Below are 21,315 nucleotides of genomic sequence, written 5' to 3'. Positions count from 1 at the left end.
CGCCATGAGAAACCCTCCTGCTTGTGTCATTTGCCAGGACATCATTGTGGAGACGATGCTGCGTTATCTACACCTATTTTGGGCTGGCTGTGAACTTCATTTGCTTGCAAAGTCCTGTTAGTGATCGTTAGCCGGAGGTTTAAACCTGACGCGCTTCTCTTGAGACTTGTCGTTTGTATTTCGCCTATGCCGATCGCTCGTCAAGGTCAAGATGACAAGAACCAACCGATCAATCCTGATTGAACTCCCCGTTCCTGGAGAGCGCCTCTAGATTCTACCCCGAAAGATTTCGAGACCCTTGGCCAAATGCGTAAAGCTTGTTGTTTCGGCTTCCTAGCGTAAACCATAACTATACGGTATTCTAGACAGGTCGCTCTCAACAAACAACAAACGGATGAACTCGGATTTCGGGAGGAGGCCGTTCAGAACGGTACTGCACAAAGTGCAACAGGTTGATACCCTTAAGGGTCCTGGTGGCAAAAGACGTTGTTGCGTCCAAGTGCCCGCATGCCGTAATACTTGGAGACCATTCGGAACTATCCCAACCTCACTCAACAACTGGGATTAATTGACAGGGGAAGAGAGACATGTCGACACAAATGGTAAAGTTGAAGATTGATACATACGACACTGTTCTCAAAGCTATTCTTGAGTCAGACGTCTTTAGCTCTCTCGCAACCTGCCCACATTGACGCAATCAGCCATCCATACCCATGCAAGACCCATCCCATCATCAACTCACGATCTCAGCAAGCAACAGGCAGGTGCACGCATCTCAATCGTTCACAGTTGTTCAACTTTGACCATCACGAGTTCTCAACCCCTTTCTATATCATGAGACGATCCCATTAACTGATGCACACGGCATGCCATAACCCATCACCACACACCGCCATTTCTCAAAGAGACTCTTTGTCGGCTAGAGCGCTTCCTCCACTGTCTCGACCCTGACCTTGGACTGCTTCTGTCTCACCTGGCGGAGAACAATGGCACAAGTTCCAGTCCGAGCGTGTACATACACACTCGACACTCAGCCCAGACCGCGCCACCCCTTGCTTCAATGCAAGCAACCCCGCGCGCCACACTTTGCGGGGATATCGCTACGTCACCTGACAAGAGCTCTGTTGTATTGACTTTGAGATGGGAGGCTTCAGCGCTGATTCGTTCATTACTGATTCCCACGAATATTATACGATACTAACCACGATGAGACAAGCACTTGAAAACATCTTACAAGTCTTGACGCTGGATAGGAACTCTGTGTATCTTCAGGACCCAAGACTCCTCACAAAAAGAGTACCTCGCACACCTAAGGTGGAGTCCTCTTAGACCTACAGTCACAAAAAGACATAAACACCAAAAAAAAAAAACATACAACAGCGGGGATTCGCTGGTCGTCACCGACCCAACTACTAATCCGCCCCTTACCAGCTTATCTATGGGAGAGCGGACGGGATCCCGAGTTCTCTGATAGGTATGGTCGTATGTGCTTTGTTTGTTATCAAAGTCGGTATATAGCCTCGACTGTGGCCGGCTTGACATTTTGCTGGTTGGGAACAATGCAACTTGGAGGAGTAGTAACGTCTTCCATGTGAGAATTATATTGGAAACCCAGGAAATACTGGCATGTCTAGGTGTGTTAGTAGTTTGGTTGTATACGCATTTGCTGTAACAAGTTGAGGGTGTTGTGCATGATGCCCTAAATCCTTTCGCTTCTTATATCCATTGGCTTGATTATTGGACTGCCACTGTGCTTTTGCCTCGTGTCGTTCCTGTATAGACCGTACATTGGTGCTCGGTTAGTTGAGTTTCTGGTCGATTGGGTTAGGGAAGATCCAGCTTTGAAAGACATAGTAGTATTGGCATAGCCTATGGTTTTCATATTCTTGGGCTATGGGGCTTCACCTATACCCCCAATAGATGGAACAAACTAACGGACCTTCTATTTAAACTTCTAGTGTACTTTAGTAACATACGGCGTTTACTTTCTATACTTTCCGGTCTTTAAGCCGAAGCCGAAGGCTTGTTGATATACTCCGAATTCTGAGCTGAAAGTTCTGTACGGATTATAAATTTAATATCAACAAAATTTATCTCAATGATTAACTTTCTGTAAGAGCACACATATGAAAGAGCGACTGTCTGGCTGTCAATACTGCAACGACTGGAGTTTATGATGTGGAAGACTGATAGAAGAAGCTACGCACAGTAGCCGCTTCTTCCTCAGATACTAACATATAGCTTACCCTGGCAAGAATCACAATCTAAGCGCTATCAACCGGGATCGATAATGGTATAATCCAATTGCATTTTGATTCGTCCTTTTAGCAACTCGAGTTGATATTTCTGTGATGTCGAGGGTTATGCAAGCCGGCACGAATATCCGGAACGGGTCAAGTGTGTAAATCCTCCGATGGTCCCGCAACAGCTCGCTACGACTTGGCTTTTTCTCTCCGTGTAAGCAAACTTGACTCATCCTCACCACAAACTGAATATCGCCCATTGCTTCGAAATGGACAAGTTTAATACCTTGCCAAGCTCGTTCATGACACAAACTTTGTTTGTTGCCAAGTATTTAATACTGCCTATCATTCTCATCTTTATTCTCTCGCGTGTAATCAACAATCGATCTGTTTCTAAGTCTTCGCTGCCTCTGCCAGCCAACGATGAAATTGTACGCCTGCGCGTATACCCCATCAAGTCATGCCGGGGCTTTGATGTAAAGTCCACAAAGCTTCTGCGTACAGGTCTAGACTTGGACCGTAACTGGATGTTTGTCACGGCCGAAAAACGTGAATTTATCACTATCAGGACAAACTCCAACATGACTCTTATCACTACGGCTTGGGACACTGTCACGGATATGCTTACTGTCGCTTTAAATGGGTACTCATTCGAAATACCGGCTCATCCCACGACTCAATGGCTTGAGAAGAACACCGAGCTGACCAAAGCGGGCATTTGGGGCGAGCAGACCGATGCTTGGGAATACTCAGCCATGCTCACAAAGCCCATCTCAGAGTTCCTGAAGATTGATGTCCGTCTGGTATACAAAGGACCTACACCCCGAGTCCTACGTGGCAGTGGTACCCCTGAGCGTCTGGGTCGTACCGAAGCCACCAAATTCGCTGACATGATGCCTGTGCTGGTAAGTCACGAGCTTGATGACAAGAGATCTAGAACTTTACTAACGTGAGACACGTACAAGGTTGCTTCCATGGCGAGCATGAACGAGTTGAACGACTGTCTCGCTCATGCCGGAGAGGACAAGATCGAGATTGATCGCTTCCGACCAAACATTATCATTCGTGGTAGTGTACCGTGGGTCGAAGATGGATGGAAGACTCTGCAAATCGGAGAGGGTGAACATCGCCTTGACCTTGACGTGGTCTGCCGCTGCCTGCGATGCCAGGTGCCCAATGTACACCCTATTACGGCCGAAAAGCACCCACGCCAGCCTTGGAATCAGATGATGAAGTACCGAAGAATCGACGCCGGCCTCAAGTTCAAGCCAAGCTTTGGCATGCTTTGTGCACCAAGTGTCGAGGGACATCTTGAGGTTGGAATGAAGTTTCAAGTCAAGGCCATGACGAACGATCACTTCTTTATCAGCCCAATGAAGTAAATCCGAATAAGAACAGGATAATAAGGCAAGAAATAACTGTTAGTGTCGACTTCATGATGGCAAGGCCCGGGGATCGCAGAAAACTTGAGTCTACTCGTGTAAAGGACAAAACAACTTGTGCATTCCATGCAACCTTACACCAGGCCTTAGGCTATTCACTTTCTGCAACCTTAACTTAGTTAGGCCTTGTGTTCTCTTCCCCCAGGACACTAACAAAAACACGCCTACATGTTGTATGCATCTTACAAGTGGCGATGGACCGGTGTTACGGGCGGTTCATGTACCACTTTGCTTTGCTGTAGTGCATTTGAACAGAATGAGAATAATGTGTTATAGCCCATTGCTTTTTACGGTAATACTGACGATGAAATTGAAACGTGCAGTGTCCAAGAGGTTTCTGCCACGGATCTAGACTCATGCACGTTCCAAGTCATGACAACACATCCGACTTTAGTAGAGCCCAACACAGCTTTGATTTAATAAGTGCTAACAAGGAAACTCGACGTAGGGCTGCGTGATTAATCATGTATTGGCGTTCATGGGAAAGAGTGCCTTGTGGTTCTGGCTTGGCCTCTAAACCATTATTTGTCATAGGCCCGAATATCCCCATGAACATTGTAATTTGAAAACATGGGTGTTGGATCTGCCTAACCACTAAATAGATTCCAACATATTAGAGCCCTTTAGAGTTGTTGCGAACTTTTCTAGACTGCAATACTGACCTAAGTGTAAATAAAGGACTGCAACGCCTAGCTGTCATCACACGATAGGTTGATTAGCCGGGACACATCATCAGTCACACATAGCCTCTAAGAGAGACTAGTGCTGTGCCTTTGTAGCGGTGAGATCGTGGACTAATGACTTTGAACCTTTGATATACGACGAATTTCAAAAAAGTGAGGAGCAGAAACACCCGTTTCTTTGCAAGGACCATGCTCTAGTGTGGGCTGAATGAACAACAAACGGACCCATGCGCATGGAGGCCTAAATTATTGTTAGGCATGATAAGCTAGGATAAAACTTTCGCTTTTTACTTTGCCGTTTAGTGTTATGGATGGTGGTAAAGAATCAAGTATAGATCTGTAAACTCCGAGCGAAACACTCTAGGCAAGACTGTCAGCGGGAAGGTGAACATCACTCACACCACACTGGTTTCCGAATGTGTAATTCTCTACTAATAGCCAAGTAATCATATGATCAATATAAGTTCGTATTCATTCTTCGCCACGTGATATTACCAGACTGCGGCCTGGGCTGCATGTCGTGATGCTAGCACCACACTGTAAGCCATGGGCGCCCTCTTTGATCTGGAGACATCGTTCTCTCAAGGAAATAGAACTCCTGATAGAGTCATCGACTGCCTAGTCTCTTAACTAGAATGACTAGGATTGCCCGGTTATTTCTGCTTCCGTGTTAGTTGTCGTTGACACACGAACAAAGGTGTAAAAAGGGTGGATTGGAAGAGGGCTATGAAACACTTCCTAAACAGCCTGTGAAAAGCCCAAACCCATAAATCTTTTTCACTTACAAGGCTGCAGCTTGTCATTCCGGCGAGAAGGTTGACTTTGTGATTCATTGGCTGTGGCAAGGCGCTTCGCGGGGCAGTTTTTTTTAAGTGGCACAAGCTTACAATTCAATTGCACAGCCTCCATAGCTTCTTTCAAAGCAATCATAATGGTCTAGATTCATAAATCTCTCACCATCCCCGACAACTCCAGCACAATCGCCTATCAGAAACCAATAATTCCAGAGATAAACACAGAAAGATATTCATCATGGGCGAGAATCTCGTCATTTATTATAATGACTCCATCGACTCGGACAACCTCGCCGCGGCGATGGCTCTGTGGAAGGCGACATACCAGAGGCCGAACACTCGTGTAATTTGGATTATAGAGCCTCGTCAAGTGTGCTTTGGACTATCCATGACAGGGGAGCAAGTATCCAAATGCAAGGACTTGATACAGAAGCACTTTTCGTCACTAGGGAACCCTTTCAAGGTGCTTCTGGGTGGACTTATCAAGCAGGAGGATCTTGACAATATCAATGATCTTACAAGAGATGACCGTCACTTGGTAAGCTTATCGTCCTTGCAATACCGTATCATGAATATTACTGACTCGAATACAGCTTAAAATGGCCGTCAAGTCGAAATACGGCCCAAAGGATAACGCCGCACTTCATGGACGTCTCACTGCTTGGGACTTTGCTTCCTGTTTGGCTGAGTGGTCGAACAACGCCTCAAACGAAGTCTTCGTGGACTTTGAAAGCCTAGACGAGATCGACAATCCCGTGAATCTTAACTTTCACCATCATGAAGAGCTTGTCAACCGAAGCGCAGACGAGTTGAAGGCATACGATGATATTCTGAACGAACCTTTTCCACAACGAACAAAGATCCTACAACACTGGTACGAGGGATGTGTCAAGAGAATCGCACAAAAGGAAAGCAATTCAAACACATCTGTAAAGCCTCTTAACCTGGATGCTGTATATAATGCGATCGAAACTGCAGCAAGTGTTCGTTTCTTTGGGGGTTCCTCTTTGAGAATCTTGCGACTGTTCCTTGATAGGGGAGTGGCTAGCAAAATCAAATGCCATCTACAAGTGGTAAGTCTCAAGTTGCCATAGACTGATTCTGTATACTGACAATTGCCAGGGTTCTTGCGATATGTCGGCAAATCTATTCGCAAATCAGTTCAACATCGCCCTCAACCGAGAAGCTGCCAAAACAGTGCTTAGTCGATCAACAGAATTCTCAAAGTTTACCGTCGTACCTTCACACACAGCACAAAGTATAAAATACTTAGCGCTAGGTCTGAAGAGCGCCGGTGGCCATTGTCTAGAGAAGCGAATTTTAGGCTTTAACTGCCGCGAGGACCCCCTCAAGATCGTCACAAATAGCGTCTCATTAGACGGCCAATACTCCGACAAGGCATACCCGATGCCCGACTTGACGGCGTTCCTATGTGCGCTTGTTCCTGAATATATGGAATCTATGGGATCAAAGTTGGGATTTATAGAAATCGACGAGAAGGACTCCAACGGCGCACTTCTCTTTAGACCTTCTGACAAGGGGATTCAAATGTACGATTTGAGCGAGAGCACGACATTAACGGAGTCTGAGGTGACGGGAGTCTTTGAGAAGATAGCAAGGGGTGAGGTGCTACTGGATCAGGCTTGATACCCAACGGCGTCCCGGAAGACTTTAGATGATTCTTTTATTTTGTTAACTGGTTTATTAAACTCTGTACGCAAGTTTACACAAATGTTTTTGACGTTTGACGAATACTATCACGACTTTTTAGAGACAAATGATGAAGCTCTTTATTTTAATAATCAATGCATTCAAGATGATACCGCTTAATTATATTCGATAACTTACTGTAACTGTCTATAGACTACTGGGTTCATGTTGCTGTCGCCACAGCCAGTAGCCTGACCTGGTCATATCGCCAATCAGCCACAAGACCCTTCAATGTGGCGCCGTCAGCCTTGTCAACTCCTCCCTCCAATTTCCATACTTTAACCAACAAACCTTCAACAGCCTCAGGCTGTCGCAAGCGTTTATCTGACACGATCAACCTCCCAAGCACAGGCAATCTGCTCGAACAGTACATATATCCGGAGCCATGTCCGCCAGTTATTGGCAGTCAACGCAATGTCGCTTCTGGACCTTCACCAAGGAACAGCTGGCGACAATGCGACAGAAGCTTGAGGAAGACAATGCAGAGCTCGTGCGCATGTTCCCGCTCCCGCAGCAACGCCATTTAAACATATACTTTAACCAGCGTGTGTGAACCTATTTACCTTTCTAGAGCGTATGGCATGGCTGACTTGAGCGAATAGAGTTGATAAGGTTGGCGAAACGACTGACGATTCGACAACAATCCATGGCCACGGCGCAGGTCTACATGAAACGATTCTACTCAAAAGTTGAGATCCGCCGAACGAATCCGTATCTCGTAATAGCGACAGCAATATACCTCGCGTGCAAGATAGAAGAGTCGCCCCAGCACATCCGACTTATCGTTACAGAGGCGCGACAGATGTGGGGAGACCTTGTCGCCATCGACACCTCTAAACTGGGAGAGTGCGAGTTCTTCATGATAAGCGAAATGCGGTCACAACTTATCGTATACCAGCCATACCGAACGGTCGTAGCCCTGCGAAGCGAACTTGGATTGCAAGAGGACGAGGTGCAGCTTGCTCGGTCGGTGATTAACGATCACTTCATGACAGATCTCCCGCTGCTATACCCCCCTCACGTTATCGCAATGGTAGCCATGCTTCTGGCTTTGGTTCTCAGACCTAATAATTCTGGACCAGGCCAGAACCCCTCAGGAGCAGCGGCGGCAGCAGGACTGGCAGCAGCTCAACAGGCGCTGATGCGTGCGCAGGGCCAGCAGACTTCAGGGGGAGGAGCTACAGATGCTGCAACTGCAGAGCCTAAGGAGCGACAGCAGCAAGCACGAGTGTCTCGAGTGCAGAAGTTTGCCAAGTGGTTGGTTGATAGTAACGTGGAAATCGCATCGATGGTGGATGCCACGCAGGAGATTATCTCCTTTTACGAATGTTACGAGCATTACAACGACAAGCTCACCCGAGAACAAATTAACAGATTTGTTAAGGCGCGAGGGCTTGATAAGTGATATCGGTATTAGCCATACGAGATACGAGACATGAAGTACTTATGGGGCGAGCATATGATAGGATACAAGCATAGGTAGTCTTGGTAGGCGTTTTAAGGAGTTTGGAACTTTGAGCTTAGAGATGATATTTATACAACTGTTTTTGTCTGTTAGATCTGTAAGATGCCCAAATTGCAACTTGATCACTTAGTTGAGTATCAAGGTACCGAGGCTTAAAGTTATACCCTGCAGATATCTTTCTTGTTTAAGATCTGACAATACTTTAATTAACAAATTAAACCCCCTAGTGCCCCCAGGTTGACCGACTCTTCTCCGCAATACCGACACTTATTCTAATTTCTCTTACGAGGTTGGCACATTGTCTGTTTGAACCTATCAAGCACCGACCCGACCAATATGGAGGGAAGCTTGGCACAAACACCCTTTGCTTGAGAAGAAAATTTTAATAGACCCTCAGTGCACTGGAGCTTAACTACCAATTGGCTCCTTGACTTCATCTCGCTAGTTTCAGACCACCATGTGAATATTTGCATTCTTCTAGAAGAAATTGATTCAAACTTGAAGAACCCCTTCAGTTTATGCCGAGACAGAGCGAGGATGCTGGCAGCTAGAGACAGCAAGAGAATAGCTCAGCGGGTCCTTCCGGGGCACTAGGCATAATACAGTGCCTCTGATTGATCGTCAGAGGAGGTCCAGCAGTGCCCGACAGTGCCCAGAGCGGCTTCTGAAAGCCGGGGCTTAGCTCCACTACAGCAATTCTGGTGCATTTTTCTACCAAGATTAGCAGGTAACAGAAAAGTTGGCCTCCAAGCTTTAGATTACAAAAATAAACAGTCTAAAGAATGGGTCAAAATAGCATAAACTGACTTGATAATTTCGTCTACCACACTTTCAGCAGCTAACTTTTCTGATACCCCAAGGCAAGAGTAGCAAAACATTAACCCAGTTTGGGGTTCCCTCCCAGCTACCAACGTCACAGCTCGGTCGCCAATTGGCATTTCAACACCAGCTTTTTCTTCCTGACCTCAGATGCCCTGTTCAGCCATGTCCTTCCGGTAGCCCGATAGCATTCACTTCGATTTCGCAGCAGCTCGATAAGCCCCTTCTTACAAACCCATAAAGACCTACGACGCTCCCCTGCAGCGCAGGGCTTTTTGCGCCCGCTGCACCTACCGAAACCTGAAGTCTTGCCGGATCGAGATATGCCACCAGCGCATCCATAGCCATCGTCATGAGCGTGACCAGTATAGTCGAGGGAGTTGGAGATGGGCTTAGAGAGCCACAAAACTCTCGCGATGCTCGAGTCGAAGAGCTTTGGTCGAGCCTCGAGCCCGATCATACAGGAGAACTTGACCTCAAGGGTCTGAAGAAGGGGCTTCGAAGGATTGATCACCGTAAGCGAAGGGTCCTTGCTGGGTCACGATGGACAGAGATGCTGATGAGAAATTGCAGCCATGAAGAACGCCGACGATATGCTAAAACGAATCATGGAAGAGGTGGATAGAAATGGCGATGGAAAGATCCAATATAACGGTACGCAACCTGTCTAGTTTGACTGTCGAGCGTTCTCCGACCTTCCGATATTGCCTCGGTTCCCACGACTGCGATCATGAAAGCTTACTTTTCGCTCTTTTTTACGCCATTTAGAGTTCCGAAAATTCGTTGAGAATGCAGAGCGCCAGCTTTTTGCCCTTTTCAGATCAATTGACAAAGACGGGAATGGGAAACTGGACAAGCTTGAGCTCCAAACAGCTTTCAAGAGCGCCGGACTCACACTATCGAACCGCCGCCTCAGTGAGTTCTTTGACGATATGGATATCAACAACGACGGCTATGTCAGCTTTGACGAATGGAGGTTAGTCTTTCTTTTATTTCAAACTTTGTCTGAATGCTTGTTTTCCCTCATCTATCTTTTACTTTGACTACCCCACTGGGCGTCAAGTCGCATTCCGTCAGATGCTCGCTGCTCATGACTGACCCTCAGTCATTTTGGCGGGGATAATCCTCATAACGTCATGTGCCAAGCCCATACTCAACCACTCGGCGCTACATTTGCGACCACCTCCTATCGCTGATACACCATTTGGTGCACTGCCAATGGATCAGGGACTTGCAGCTGATCATGAACTATTAGAAACTTCCTCCTATTTATGCCCCCCCACGATCACGATTCTCAGCTTCATGCCGTACTTGACTTTTACTACTCGGTGGTCAGCGTAACCCCAGAGGGAGATACGCTTGTGAGTGAGGAAACATTAGAGGGCTTAGGTACGGACGGCTTTCGCTCTCTTTTCATCACACTTTTCGGCTCTCTTCTTCGAGTCGCTTTTCCTTTCGAATACCCAAAGCCCATTCCCGACCGGACATCGACTTCCGTCAGTAAACCTAGCATCTCAAATCCGAATGAGTCCTCGAGCAAGACCGAAAACATGGCTACCGCCGCGGCGGTTACATATCCCGACTACGATGACCCAGCTACCGAGATATCGCAGGAAGTCGAATCGCTTACGCAACACCTGGACGATGGCACCCATGAACACACCACTGGAACTTCAACAACAGTGCACAAGAAGTTTAGACTAACACAATTTGTACCTGATCCAGGCTACTTTCTAGCAGGTGCCATCGCTGGGGGAGTGTCGCGTACGGCTACTGCGCCTCTCGATCGGTTGAAGGTTTATCTGCTTGTGAACACCACCAGTCGAGCCGAGACAGCGGGTGCGGCGCTTATGCAGGGTCGCCCTATCGCCGCTCTACAGAATGCAGCAAAGCCATTTACCGATGCGTTTCGAGATCTCGTTAGATCAGGGGGTGCTCGAAGTCTCTTTGCAGGTAAGACTTGTGCAACGCGACCTTTGGTCTGTATCATTTGCTGATACCAATGGTAACAGGAAACGGTCTCAATGTCGTGAAGATTATGCCGGAAACTGCCATTAAATTTGGTTCATATGAAGCTGCCAAACGCGCTCTTGCCAATTTCGAGGGTCATGGAGATCCCAAGAAACTCAGCTCGTGGTCTAAATTCGCCTCGGGTGGTCTTGCTGGCATGATTGCACAGTATGTTTGATCCAATGCTGATGATGTTTAAAACTAACAGCTGGCAGGGCTTCGGTTTATCCTCTAGATACCCTCAAGTTCCGTCTGCAATGTGAGACTGTTAAGGATGGCCTTACGGGCGCAGCCCTTGTTCGCCAGACCGCCGTCAAGATGTACGCAGATGGTGGTCTGCGTGCGTGCTACCGCGGTCTTACTATGGGACTTATTGGAATGTTTCCTTACAGCGCTATCGACATGGGAACCTTTGAATTACTAAAAAAGTCCTACAAGTCTTACTATGCCCGGGTAGAGAACGTGCACGAAGACGACATCAAGCTGGGAAACATTGCCACGGGAATTATAGGTGCTTCATCTGGAGCCTTTGGAGCCAGCGTGGTCTACCCCTTGAACGTGGTACGAACACGACTTCAGACACAGGGCACAGCCATGCACCCGGCCACATATACTGGTATCTGGGACGTGACGAAAAAGACGATCCAGAGAGAGGGTTACCGAGGCTTATACAAGGGTCTGACACCTAACCTTCTCAAGGTCGCACCCGCCCTAAGTATCACCTGGGTGATGTACGAGAACTCCAAGAGAATCCTTGGATTGAGTTAGTCGTCCCAACTAGCTTCAAGACGAGAGAAGGGGACGAAAGACACGAGACTGCGGAGTCCTTCCCAGTTCTCACAAACAACATTTACTACTTACTATACACACGCAAGCAAATTTCACATCAACATTCAGGAAAGCGGGGGTCTTAGCGATTGGATGGTATTGCGTTACGATCGGGGGGGAATCTCATGGCGTTGAAAGGATTGATATATCAGATGAAAGTGGTTGACAGCCATTGTCAATGGACAGAGTGGTGTTTCGAACAGCACCACACTGCATTAAACTACGTGTTTCTCATTTTTCAAGGTGGAAGAGCGATGGCTAGAATTGGTTGAACATGTATTTGTTCAAAGACGAGATAGAAGAGACGAAGTGGTCTCATGAAGAATACATCAGTTTCTTTAAGAAAAGAGTTTGTGATGCCTCGGACATAACTCAACGAAGTATTTCTAGCGCGGGGTTCGGAGCCGAATATATGGGTTTGATCCCGACACTATGGTTTAAGTACTTGGTAGTGAGTGTCAGTCCATTTATCCATGGCCTTTGATACAAGAGTAGGCGTGGTTTTATGTTGACATTGTTAGTTGAAAATACTATGAACAAGTTGAAAGGAACCTTGTTATCATAACACGGAAGGCTGGCATAACTGCGAGTTCAAGAGTATTCCTGACGACAAGTGAGAAGCTCGCCATCAACCACAGAATTTGCCTATGTCTCTCTCGGCTGGCAAATATACCAGGGATACCCCAGCCAAGAAGTCGTCGGTATCAATCAGCCCTATCACGTTTATTCCCGAGCATCAAATAAAACGTCACTTCTTGCTTCTCTCTCTGCAATTGAGACAAAGTTGTCGTCAGCCATATTGCGTGCCGCAGGAAAAGCTGCATCCATTTTATCCTGGAGCTTACGCAGCAATAGAAATTTGAAGTGTCGAGCTTGCACAGGAAGGGCAGTTGACAGGGATTGGAGAGAAGCGTTGCGGGGTTTGGGGTCGTGGTTGGGGGAACTTTTGTAAGACGATAGAGGATCCTTGCTCTGTTTATGGACGATGGATGACCGGGATGGGCATAGATAAGAAAGAAGAGATGAGAGAAAGGAACTGTCTCTTAGAATTGGATTGCAAGATGAGTACGAGGTCTTGGTTGATGGTCACACCATCAAGCTGTATGAAGATATGATATGATGTATCAAAGAGAGTATATATTGGCCAATTCTGTAGCTTACAGATAGCTGCATCCACCCGTTCATGGGTCGATAAGTCGGGCATTTTGCTGTATTACTCCGTTTCGTATGCACACCTCCAAAAAGGCCATAGCGTGATCGATCAACGTCGCTACATGCTCAGAATCAAGTCCTTGAGGCAACGTAACCGAGCAAACCCTTTGGTCCAGAACAGTACAGACCAGACTATAGAAGCAGAGCATTGCTTATTCCCCTCTTTTTCCGTCCTCCGTGCCGCAACTCAACTTTCAACCTCTCTCACGCCTTGTCTCTCCTGTGTCAAAAAGTCAACTTGCAATTATCTGTTGACACGAAGTGCAACAAGACCCATATCCTCCTATTTGTGAATACATTGCCGTGTACGCATTGCTTCTTACTCGTCGTTCCGTACTTTGTTTCATACCGTCTTACACGCCCCCCAGGTCAGGTCAGGCCAGGCTAGGTCTGTAGCTATACAGCGAAACGAACAAAATGCCTGCTCCTTATTCTGACAACCTCTATTCCGCCGACTCTGACGGCGAACCTGATGCCCTCTCGCCAACTGATGGTTACTTCCACGCGTCATCTGAGTCGTCGTCATCTCGCTCTCCCCACGTTCCAAATGTGCTTGTTGAGGATCCCACGCAGTTGAGTCGAGATGACAAAGCTCGAGAAGCTGAGAGGGAGAGGTTGCTGTTAAATACTGGAGGCTCTTCCGGGAGAGAAGAACGTGGTGAAAGCACCGCCTCATCACACGAAAGGCAGGCAAGCGCTGAGAATCCAATCGGTGCAACTCCCCAACCTCAACCTCAGCCTCGGTCTTATTCACAGAGAATCTCGACGTTTGCTCACTCTGTTGATGCACCACCTGCCTACTCGCCTTCGCCTACTTCACCAAACACAGTCAACAATTATCAGACCTTTACCTCTGTGGCGACTATGGGTCGACCCGAAGAGACTCAACCTCTTGTTGCTCACTCTCATGTACCAGAGTCTATGAGCGATCCGTCACCTAACCCAGGTCAATCACCTTCACGTTGGGAGAATATCAGAGATTTCATTGCAAGACTCAACTTCCGAAGGAAGCTCAAGACATTCCTTGCTTCGCTGTTGATCTTTTCCGTCGTCTTCATGATCTTTAGCAGCTTTACCTTGCAGTCCAGCCATGGGGTCAGTACTCACACTCTTCCATATCACTTGCATATATACCTGAGACTGTTCACTAACCTCTGATTCAGCCGAATCAAGTCAAGGAACGTGGCAAGTTCACCTGGAGTCCTTCTAGGACATGCCCCGAAGCGGCTCACCGTACCGGAACGGTCACCAAAGACATCAACATCCAACCATCACGCGATCTCAGCGTTGTCCAAACCGTCAAAGATATCAGAGGCCATGAAGGGTGGACTACCCACATCTCGGGCGAAGTCATCCTTCGTCCTACGGATAAATCGTCGCCTGCTAAGATAGAAATCGAGGTCCTTTCCAACACCGACGGTCTCAATGTCGAAGTAGATATTGATGAGACGATGCAATTCATCGAGGTGGTGGTGCCGCGAAAGATGGCCCATAGCACATCCAAATCGACTCCTTGTATCCAAGTCCGAGTTAATATTTGGGTGCCTCAAGGATCAGTCATCAACAACCTGACTCTCAATACCGCGCAGTTTGATGTAATCATCGACCCGGGTGTCACCCTTGGGGCTTTGGGCGGTGTCAATATCTGGACTGCTAGTGGCGATGTCACTACCCCTGGCCTCGATGGGACCAGCACTGGCAAGGACGCTGCTCCATATAATCTTTCTTCTCGCGAGATCCGCATTCATACAGCCAGCGGTGATGTGAAGGGATGGTATCCTTTGTACGATCTTCTCGATATCGGAACCGCCTCGGGCGACGTCACTACCAGCATTGGCCCCAAGCCTGTCAACCCGCAGGACGTTAAATCCGCCACATTCAAAGTGCGATCTGCTTCTGGAACCATCACGATCGACGAGCCTATCGCGGGTGCTCAAAAAGCTCCCCGTCCGGATCGCGAATTTCCACCGCGCGACTACATAGTCGACATCATCACGGCATCGGGAGATATCAAGGCCAACGTAGCTGCGAGTTCGTCTGCATCTTTCAAATCGCAGTCTGGCGATCTACAGCTCCAGATCCGGCCTGTGCTGGATTCAAGTTTGATGACGGGTGTTACCAGTCTGGCCAGCCCAAATCTCGTGACGGATACAAAGAGCGGCAATACTTCAGTCAAACTCCTCGAGCCCTTGTGGACAAACCCTGCTACCATCGGCAGTACAATTCCTCCACTGGAGCCCTACGACCCAAAGAGCGGCCGTGATCCATACTTTATTCTGACAGAAGAGTCTGAGACTGAAGCCAGCGTTAGCAAGCCCGTCTTTGGACTTCTCCAGTCAAAGCACAAGTCGATCAGCGGAAATGTCAAGCTCTCTTATCCCGCGTCCTGGGAGGGAATCCTGTACGCACAATCCATGACGGGCTCGCAACACTACCAGGGCAGGGATTTGAAGATTACACGCGAGGGAGGAACGTTTATGAACATCATCAGAGGACGCAAGGGTACCAAAGGACACTCTTCCCTCGAGGTCGAAACCGTGTCTGGTGATCAGGAGGCTCAAATTGGAGAGAAGTAATGCTAAGCAAGAGTGAGGAAACGAAGTGATTATGAGGTGTTATGGAGTTTTTGACTTTGGAAGGCATCATTCGTTAGGAATCGGGATACCACATCGTTCGCTAAATGTACTACACATACTACCGCAACGCGCAGAATGCTAATGAGATAAATGCAGAAATGAAAATTTGGATTAATATACAAACGAAAGATTTACTCTGAATTGACCTGAATACATTCATAAGCTCTGTCTCATGCCTAGCAATTAGCAAGCATTCCACCATAGAGGAATGCCATCAGGTTTTAACTGTAATTAATTGGGGGGTATAAGTTGCATTTATCTCTCTATCATTGTTGTTACACCACAGTATATCGTAAAACATAAATCCATTACTGCGGTCCAAATTTACCCATTAGGCGCAGCCTTTTCTTATGCGCGGGTCCGAATAGCGGTCGATACTTGACCAGGTTCCTTTCCTTCTCCCTTCGAGGCTGATGCCCTAATAGCGTGACATCAACTTTCTTGTATCTCACATCGTATTTAATCCATCTCTCAAGACCAGGTATGTGTATTCCCAGTGTCGGGAGTGCGACCAGCGTCAATTGTGTGGTCATATGTGTTGAGTATGGGTCTTGTTGTTTTTCAACAATATAGATAGCTGGCAGTGTGTAACGAATCTTTCCAGGCGCATAATGCTTAAGTAGTTTTTCAAGCCGAGCTTTCCCAGTCGGTGACAAAGCTTTGCGGAACGCCTTGGCATGTTCCGCGCGGTAAGGGGAGATCTGCCACATGGGCCGCCTATTGGGCCCAAGGCGAATCCAGAAACGACCATCGAACATCCTTGACCTTGGCCACCCGTTATGTCGAAATATAGGGGTACTTTCAGTCGATTCTTCGTTGTAGAAGTCGGGAGCAGAAGGGATTTTCACTCTTGGCCAGTAAAGCTTTGCGGAAGGAAGATTCTGAGTCGATGTGTAGGGTGTTCTGGAGAGAAACCATTTGACGGACCCTCCCTTTACAATTGGATCAAAATATACACCAGCTGTGTTGAATGCTTTCGGGGTCGAGTTGTTTTTGGGCGCCATAACAGGGACGACGTTGTTGACGACATTTTCGAGATTCGCAAGAGGTGGTAAATGGTATTCAGGCGTGACAAAATCAATCAGCTTCCGAACTGCGATGCTCATTATGATCCTTTGGTGCTCCTTACGCAGCCTGTTCTCCTTTTCAGATGAGCGTCCCTTTCGTCGTCTATTAGACGGGCGAGGTTTTGGAAACTGGATCAACAAGGTTCCTGCATTTGGATCAAAGTCTTTAACGACAGCTTCCCGAACGAGGTAACGTTTTGCCTCGGCTTCCTCCTCCTTGGTTCTCTGTTTGCACCTTTCGGCCAAAGAAAGAATAGCAGGCTTCTGCAAAGCCTTGGGTAGCTCGTGGTTTCGGACCATATATCTGATAGCATTCCGTGTCGTCAATGTCGGATCCGTGTTAGTTTCGTCTTCCACCCAAGAGATGCCGTTTGCCTCGCACGTAGCGATAAGCCTATCCTTGTCGAATTCGAGAAGAGGCCGATATATCATGACGCCACCGTCTTCAACTTCCAACGGTTTAAGGTAGGGGACATCATCGAATATCTCTTCGGTCTTGTGCGATGTCGGGTATGAATCAACCAGGTCTGGGAAATCTTCCAGAAGGGGGGATGTTTCGAGAGCTAACTCGCGGCGGAAATTCCTCCTCAATCGCTTCATCTCGCGCGAAGGAGGTCGAAAACTGAGTGCCGGATTGGCTTTAAGCTGATCGTCTAGAAGACCGCTCTTGTAAACACCGTGCATGTCGTAGCATTCGGGTATCGAGTTTGCCTCCCTTATACCCCGGAGACCTCGATATCCATGGCCTCCAAGCAATCGCATTAACACCGTCTCGTATTGGTCGTCTCGATGGTGGGCAAAGAAAAGACTATTGGCCCCCATAAATTCGCAGATACGACCGAGTGCACGATATCGGTAGGTGCGCGCCAAACCCTCAACATTAGGGAGTTTACGAGGATCGAGGCCATTATACCTCTCGTCCTTCCAAGCCAGGGGCGCAACATTGGCTTTTATATCGAGCTTGCGCAGTTCTTTGACGACCCCTGCAGCTTCTAAGTCACTTCCATCACGAAGTTTGTGGTCAACGACAACAGCCATGGCACCGTGAACGGGATTGTCTGCGACTTTGGAGCCTCTGAACATGCGAATAAATTTGGACACGAGGAAGGCGAGAGCCATTGAATCCACGCCTCCGCTAACAGCCAGTACTGAAGACAGTATGTTAGTATATCAAAGACATTGAGGGACATCCAAGATGGATAACTTACTTATCCGCTGTGGTCTGGCAAAGCGGGCGGTTGGAAACCGGGGACGACATACTGCGTCGACGGCATCTTTGAACTCGGTGGAGGAGATAGGCCGAGGGGCGTGATGAAAGACTCGAGGTGCCTTATTCATTCCATTATATTGTCCAGCTTGAGCCTGGAGCGCAATCAGCGAAGGGAAAGTGATGATAATGCTGATAGGGAAATGGTTAAAAGTGGTGATGTCGGGATTCAAGCTTGAGTGGGTCTTTCTTTGTTGATTTGAATTCCGTTCAATCTGGTGGGGCTAATACAGTTGTAGTACTAAGGCAAGTCATGGCGTTTGTGTTTTGTTATTCTAAGGTAGTTTGAGATGATAGGTTTTAGTTAAAAAGGACGACAGTCTACTATGAAACAAGAGACATGAATGTTTCTACATGATTCAAGAGTTGATGTGTCCAAAGGAATTAGTCGACCTGAGAACAGCACTCCAATTGCCAAGAGACAACTCCAACCAATAATCCATGTCGGTGGCATCTCTTCCAAGGCAGTGATCATCGCGATGGTCCATGGAATCACAAGCTTCTAGAAACGCGGTTGTCCAGAGCACAACGGTCAAGTAAACTTTGGTTGGTGGACCAACTGTAGACGGGTAGCCACTGGAGAGCTAAAGATGGAACATTAGGTGCAACCTAGGCTTGACTTTACTTTACTTTACTTTACTTTACTTTACTTTACCTTACCCTTGATAAATAAACAACAACAGTCGTCATACATTGTCTATTCCCCGGATATTCACAGACAGGTTCGGCCGTCTTGTCCCAGCAAAGACACATGCGGGTAATAAAGATAAAGACCCTCACCAACACCCCTGTCAACTGTCTCAAGTGATTCGCCTCCAAGGCATAAAGAGGTGCCCCCTAGTAAAAAGCAGAAACAGCCTTGGGCTTGGGGTGGATAATGGGGTTTTGAATCATGGAGCATTGCCTTGAATCTCTGGCTGCAGCAACCCTCCTCTTCTTGTTGTCCTCGTGCCACCATCACAAGTCAAGTTACAGTGCAGTACCACTACTACTCCGTTAGTGTTAGTGTGTACCCGTCGTCTTTGTTTATGTTTATATCCATTGTTACACTGTCAACTTTTATTCTCTCTCTCTCTCTCTCACTCATCCCATCTCAATTTCTATACTCTTTTCGCGTCAGGTCGGATCAAGTTCTTGGTTTAAAGCTAAGCTGTCTTGTCGCTCCGCAACAGAACAAAACATCCCACCTCATGTGATTCAGATCACCCATCTTCATCATTCATCATCCCCAGCCTCTTCCTATCTCGTTTAACTAGCTCCTTCAATCTATATCACTCCGCCACAACCGCCTCCATCTGTCTGAGCCGCATTTCTAAACACCCCCTGCGACAAACTGCGCGGCAGTTTAACTATCACAATATTATTTAAAGTATTAATATCACAAAAGCCCTCATGGTGTCCACGCTGGAGCCTCCAACCGCCTCCTCCGTCTCCCGCCGCGGCCCCTCGTCGATTGTTTCTCGCCAATCTCAATCACACTCACGATCGAAGCGCTATAACCGCTCTCACACTGGCGGTACCGCCACCAATACCGCTCATGGTCTCCAAAATGACTTTCCTGTCTTTGGCACTGGCGATGTTGAGATCATAGTCCGCGCGCGCGACTCACCCTCCGATGCCGCTCCTGTGCAGAACCGTTACCTGCTTCATCGTCATACTCTTACGCGATCCAGCGGCTTTTTTGAAAACAGCACATCGAACCAGTGGTCCCGCAATCGTGCACTACCAGCTGGCAACGAGCTCTCCCGTATCGGCGAGGATGGGGAAATCGATCCCGTCACCGGAAGTGACCTCAGTTCCAGGTCGCAAAGAGGAACTGTGCCCCCGCCGAGGAAGAGATGGCGATACGAATTAGATCCACGATCTGGACCGAATGATATCCCAATGCTGGTCCAGCGAGACGAATCGTCGCGAGATAATACACAGTCTTTGTTCGGTCCCTCTTCAGCTCCACCTACCGTCAGTTCCAGAGACTCGCGATCCTCGACCCGCTCCAAGCACTCGCACTCGCGATCAGTGTCCAACTCATCAACCTCGAGCGGTTTCTTCCGCTCTGTCGCCAATCTCAGTCTCTCCTCGAACCACCCACCACCTGCAGCGGAGCTGTCGCAGGCCGACGAGGACCTTTTGCGCGACTACGACAACCTCTTTCGCATCTTTTACAACTACCCGCCCGTCCTCGATGGTGTCAATGTCGCAGATGCCTATGTCCAATGCAAGAGCTTGCTCAATCTCGCCGACCAATACGACGCCCTTGCTGTGGTGGGACCTCGAGTTGATCACCACATGCTGCAGTTCCAGTCACGGTTGTGGAAGCAAATAGCCAAATATCCGATTTCGTATCTGCGCCTCGGGTATCTAGCTCGCAGCCGGGTTATCTTCCAGGAAGCCTTGATTCACGTCGTTGGGCAGTGGCCGGCAGGTGAGCGCAGTCTGCGTGCAGCCCTGCCCGATATTGTCTTGGATATCATCGAGGATAAGGTGGAGGAACTAGAAGAGACGGTCGGTCGCATCGAAGGACGCCTCTTCCGCCTTGGGCTCACCAACAGCCGTGGTGAACGTGTCGGCCCAAGCAACAATTACCTCGACTGGCTGTCCATAAGCTTATTCCGCCAATGGCTGGCCGACAACACCTCTCCGCAGCCGCCTCCAGATCAGCGACGCAGGATAACCTCCCGTGATGGGGGCCGCAGCGTCGCCGCCGCCCTACCTCCCGTATCCCCGCCGTTGAATTCTGTCGGACGTGCATATCGTCAAATCGGCTCCAACAATCCCGCCTCATTCCTCGGCCACGACGACTGCAAGCGCTTCCTCAAGCTCACCCCGGAGCTCTACAGCCGGGAGAACCTCCGGAGATTCGAAAAGCGTCTCGACGAGCTAAAGTCAATGGCCCGAGAAATCGTGCGACCCCTCATGGGCAGCAACCTCGAGCTCGACATGGGCGACACCTCACGTACACCAGACAGCATCACCTACCTCACCTGCACCACCGTTGGGAACCGAGACTTGCCCTGGGTGATGGAGGACCAGAATACTGTTGGACTCATTGCCAACTGATGTGATATGATATGTGCGGTGCATTACATGAGCTGGTGGTTGCAACGTTGATGCAATGCAACGATTCTTATGACCTGATGTT

General features: G+C 48.2%; 7 protein-coding genes and 1 non-coding gene across 8 annotated transcripts; 6 read left to right on the top strand and 2 right to left on the bottom strand.

Annotated features, from left to right (window-relative positions):
• Nucleotides 1–1,368: 1,368 nt before the first annotated feature.
• FGSG_20011 lies at nucleotides 1,369–1,484 on the bottom strand. The gene has a single exon (XR_893006.1). It is a non-coding gene; the product is annotated as a 5S ribosomal RNA (ribosomal RNA).
• Nucleotides 1,485–2,512: 1,028 nt separating this feature from the next.
• On the top strand, nucleotides 2,513–3,625 carry FGSG_04354 (uncharacterized protein; the record flags this gene model as incomplete). Its single annotated transcript, XM_011322952.1, has 2 exons — nucleotides 2,513–3,148; nucleotides 3,209–3,625. 2 exons carry the CDS (start codon nucleotides 2,513–2,515, stop codon nucleotides 3,623–3,625), a joined length of 1,053 nt encoding a protein of 350 aa, XP_011321254.1.
• Nucleotides 3,626–5,400: 1,775 nt separating this feature from the next.
• FGSG_12266 (uncharacterized protein) lies at nucleotides 5,401–6,809 on the top strand (the record flags this gene model as incomplete). The annotated part of the gene is made up of 3 exons (XM_011322951.1): nucleotides 5,401–5,700; nucleotides 5,756–6,235; nucleotides 6,285–6,809. The coding sequence occupies 3 exons, from the start codon at nucleotides 5,401–5,403 to the stop codon at nucleotides 6,807–6,809; spliced, it is 1,305 nt and encodes a 434-aa protein (XP_011321253.1).
• A 336-nt stretch (nucleotides 6,810–7,145) lies between these two features.
• On the top strand, nucleotides 7,146–8,508 carry FGSG_04355 (uncharacterized protein). The gene is made up of 2 exons (XM_011322950.1): nucleotides 7,146–7,417; nucleotides 7,475–8,508. The coding sequence occupies exons 1-2, from the start codon at nucleotides 7,258–7,260 to the stop codon at nucleotides 8,275–8,277; spliced, it is 963 nt and encodes a 320-aa protein (XP_011321252.1). The 5' UTR covers nucleotides 7,146–7,257; the 3' UTR covers nucleotides 8,278–8,508.
• A 1,000-nt stretch (nucleotides 8,509–9,508) lies between these two features.
• On the top strand, nucleotides 9,509–12,229 carry FGSG_04356 (uncharacterized protein; the record flags this gene model as incomplete). Its single annotated transcript, XM_011322949.1, has 6 exons — nucleotides 9,509–9,671; nucleotides 9,730–9,810; nucleotides 9,925–10,132; nucleotides 10,412–11,109; nucleotides 11,169–11,334; nucleotides 11,382–12,229. 6 exons carry the CDS (start codon nucleotides 9,509–9,511, stop codon nucleotides 11,932–11,934), a joined length of 1,869 nt encoding a protein of 622 aa, XP_011321251.1. The 3' UTR covers nucleotides 11,935–12,229.
• A 1,223-nt stretch (nucleotides 12,230–13,452) lies between these two features.
• On the top strand, nucleotides 13,453–15,943 carry FGSG_04357 (uncharacterized protein). The gene is made up of 3 exons (XM_011322948.1): nucleotides 13,453–13,511; nucleotides 13,575–14,301; nucleotides 14,370–15,943. Exons 2-3 carry the CDS (start codon nucleotides 13,624–13,626, stop codon nucleotides 15,780–15,782), a joined length of 2,091 nt encoding a protein of 696 aa, XP_011321250.1. The 5' UTR covers nucleotides 13,453–13,511; nucleotides 13,575–13,623; the 3' UTR covers nucleotides 15,783–15,943.
• Nucleotides 15,944–16,150: 207 nt separating this feature from the next.
• FGSG_04358 (uncharacterized protein) lies at nucleotides 16,151–18,870 on the bottom strand (the record flags this gene model as incomplete). Its single annotated transcript, XM_011322947.1, has 3 exons — nucleotides 16,151–18,057; nucleotides 18,118–18,400; nucleotides 18,832–18,870. The coding sequence occupies 3 exons, from the start codon at nucleotides 18,868–18,870 to the stop codon at nucleotides 16,151–16,153; spliced, it is 2,229 nt and encodes a 742-aa protein (XP_011321249.1).
• Nucleotides 18,871–19,568: 698 nt separating this feature from the next.
• FGSG_04359 (uncharacterized protein) lies at nucleotides 19,569–21,233 on the top strand (the record flags this gene model as incomplete). The annotated part of the gene is made up of 1 exon (XM_011322946.1): nucleotides 19,569–21,233. The coding sequence occupies one exon, from the start codon at nucleotides 19,569–19,571 to the stop codon at nucleotides 21,231–21,233; it is 1,665 nt and encodes a 554-aa protein (XP_011321248.1).
• Between the last annotated feature and the right edge of the window lie 82 nt (nucleotides 21,234–21,315).

This window comes from Fusarium graminearum, chromosome 2 (assembly GCF_000240135.3).
Source record: "Fusarium graminearum PH-1 chromosome 2, whole genome shotgun sequence".
NCBI lineage: Eukaryota > Fungi > Ascomycota > Sordariomycetes > Hypocreales > Nectriaceae > Fusarium > Fusarium graminearum.
This window is presented reverse-complemented; position numbering and strand designations above follow the sequence as displayed.

Excerpts from the sequence above, each read along its gene's own strand:
- FGSG_04355 (XM_011322950.1), top strand. The coding sequence starts at position 7,258 with ATGTCCGCCAGTTATTGGCAGTCAACGCAATGTCGCTTCTGGACCTTC. Across the intron at positions 7,418-7,474 it reads AAACATATACTTTAACCAGC|AGTTGATAAGGTTGGCGAAA; the intron begins GTGTGTGAACCT and ends TTGAGCGAATAG.
- FGSG_04357 (XM_011322948.1), top strand. The coding sequence starts at position 13,624 with ATGCCTGCTCCTTATTCTGACAACCTCTATTCCGCCGACTCTGACGGC. Across the intron at positions 14,302-14,369 it reads CCTTGCAGTCCAGCCATGGG|CCGAATCAAGTCAAGGAACG; the intron begins GTCAGTACTCAC and ends CCTCTGATTCAG.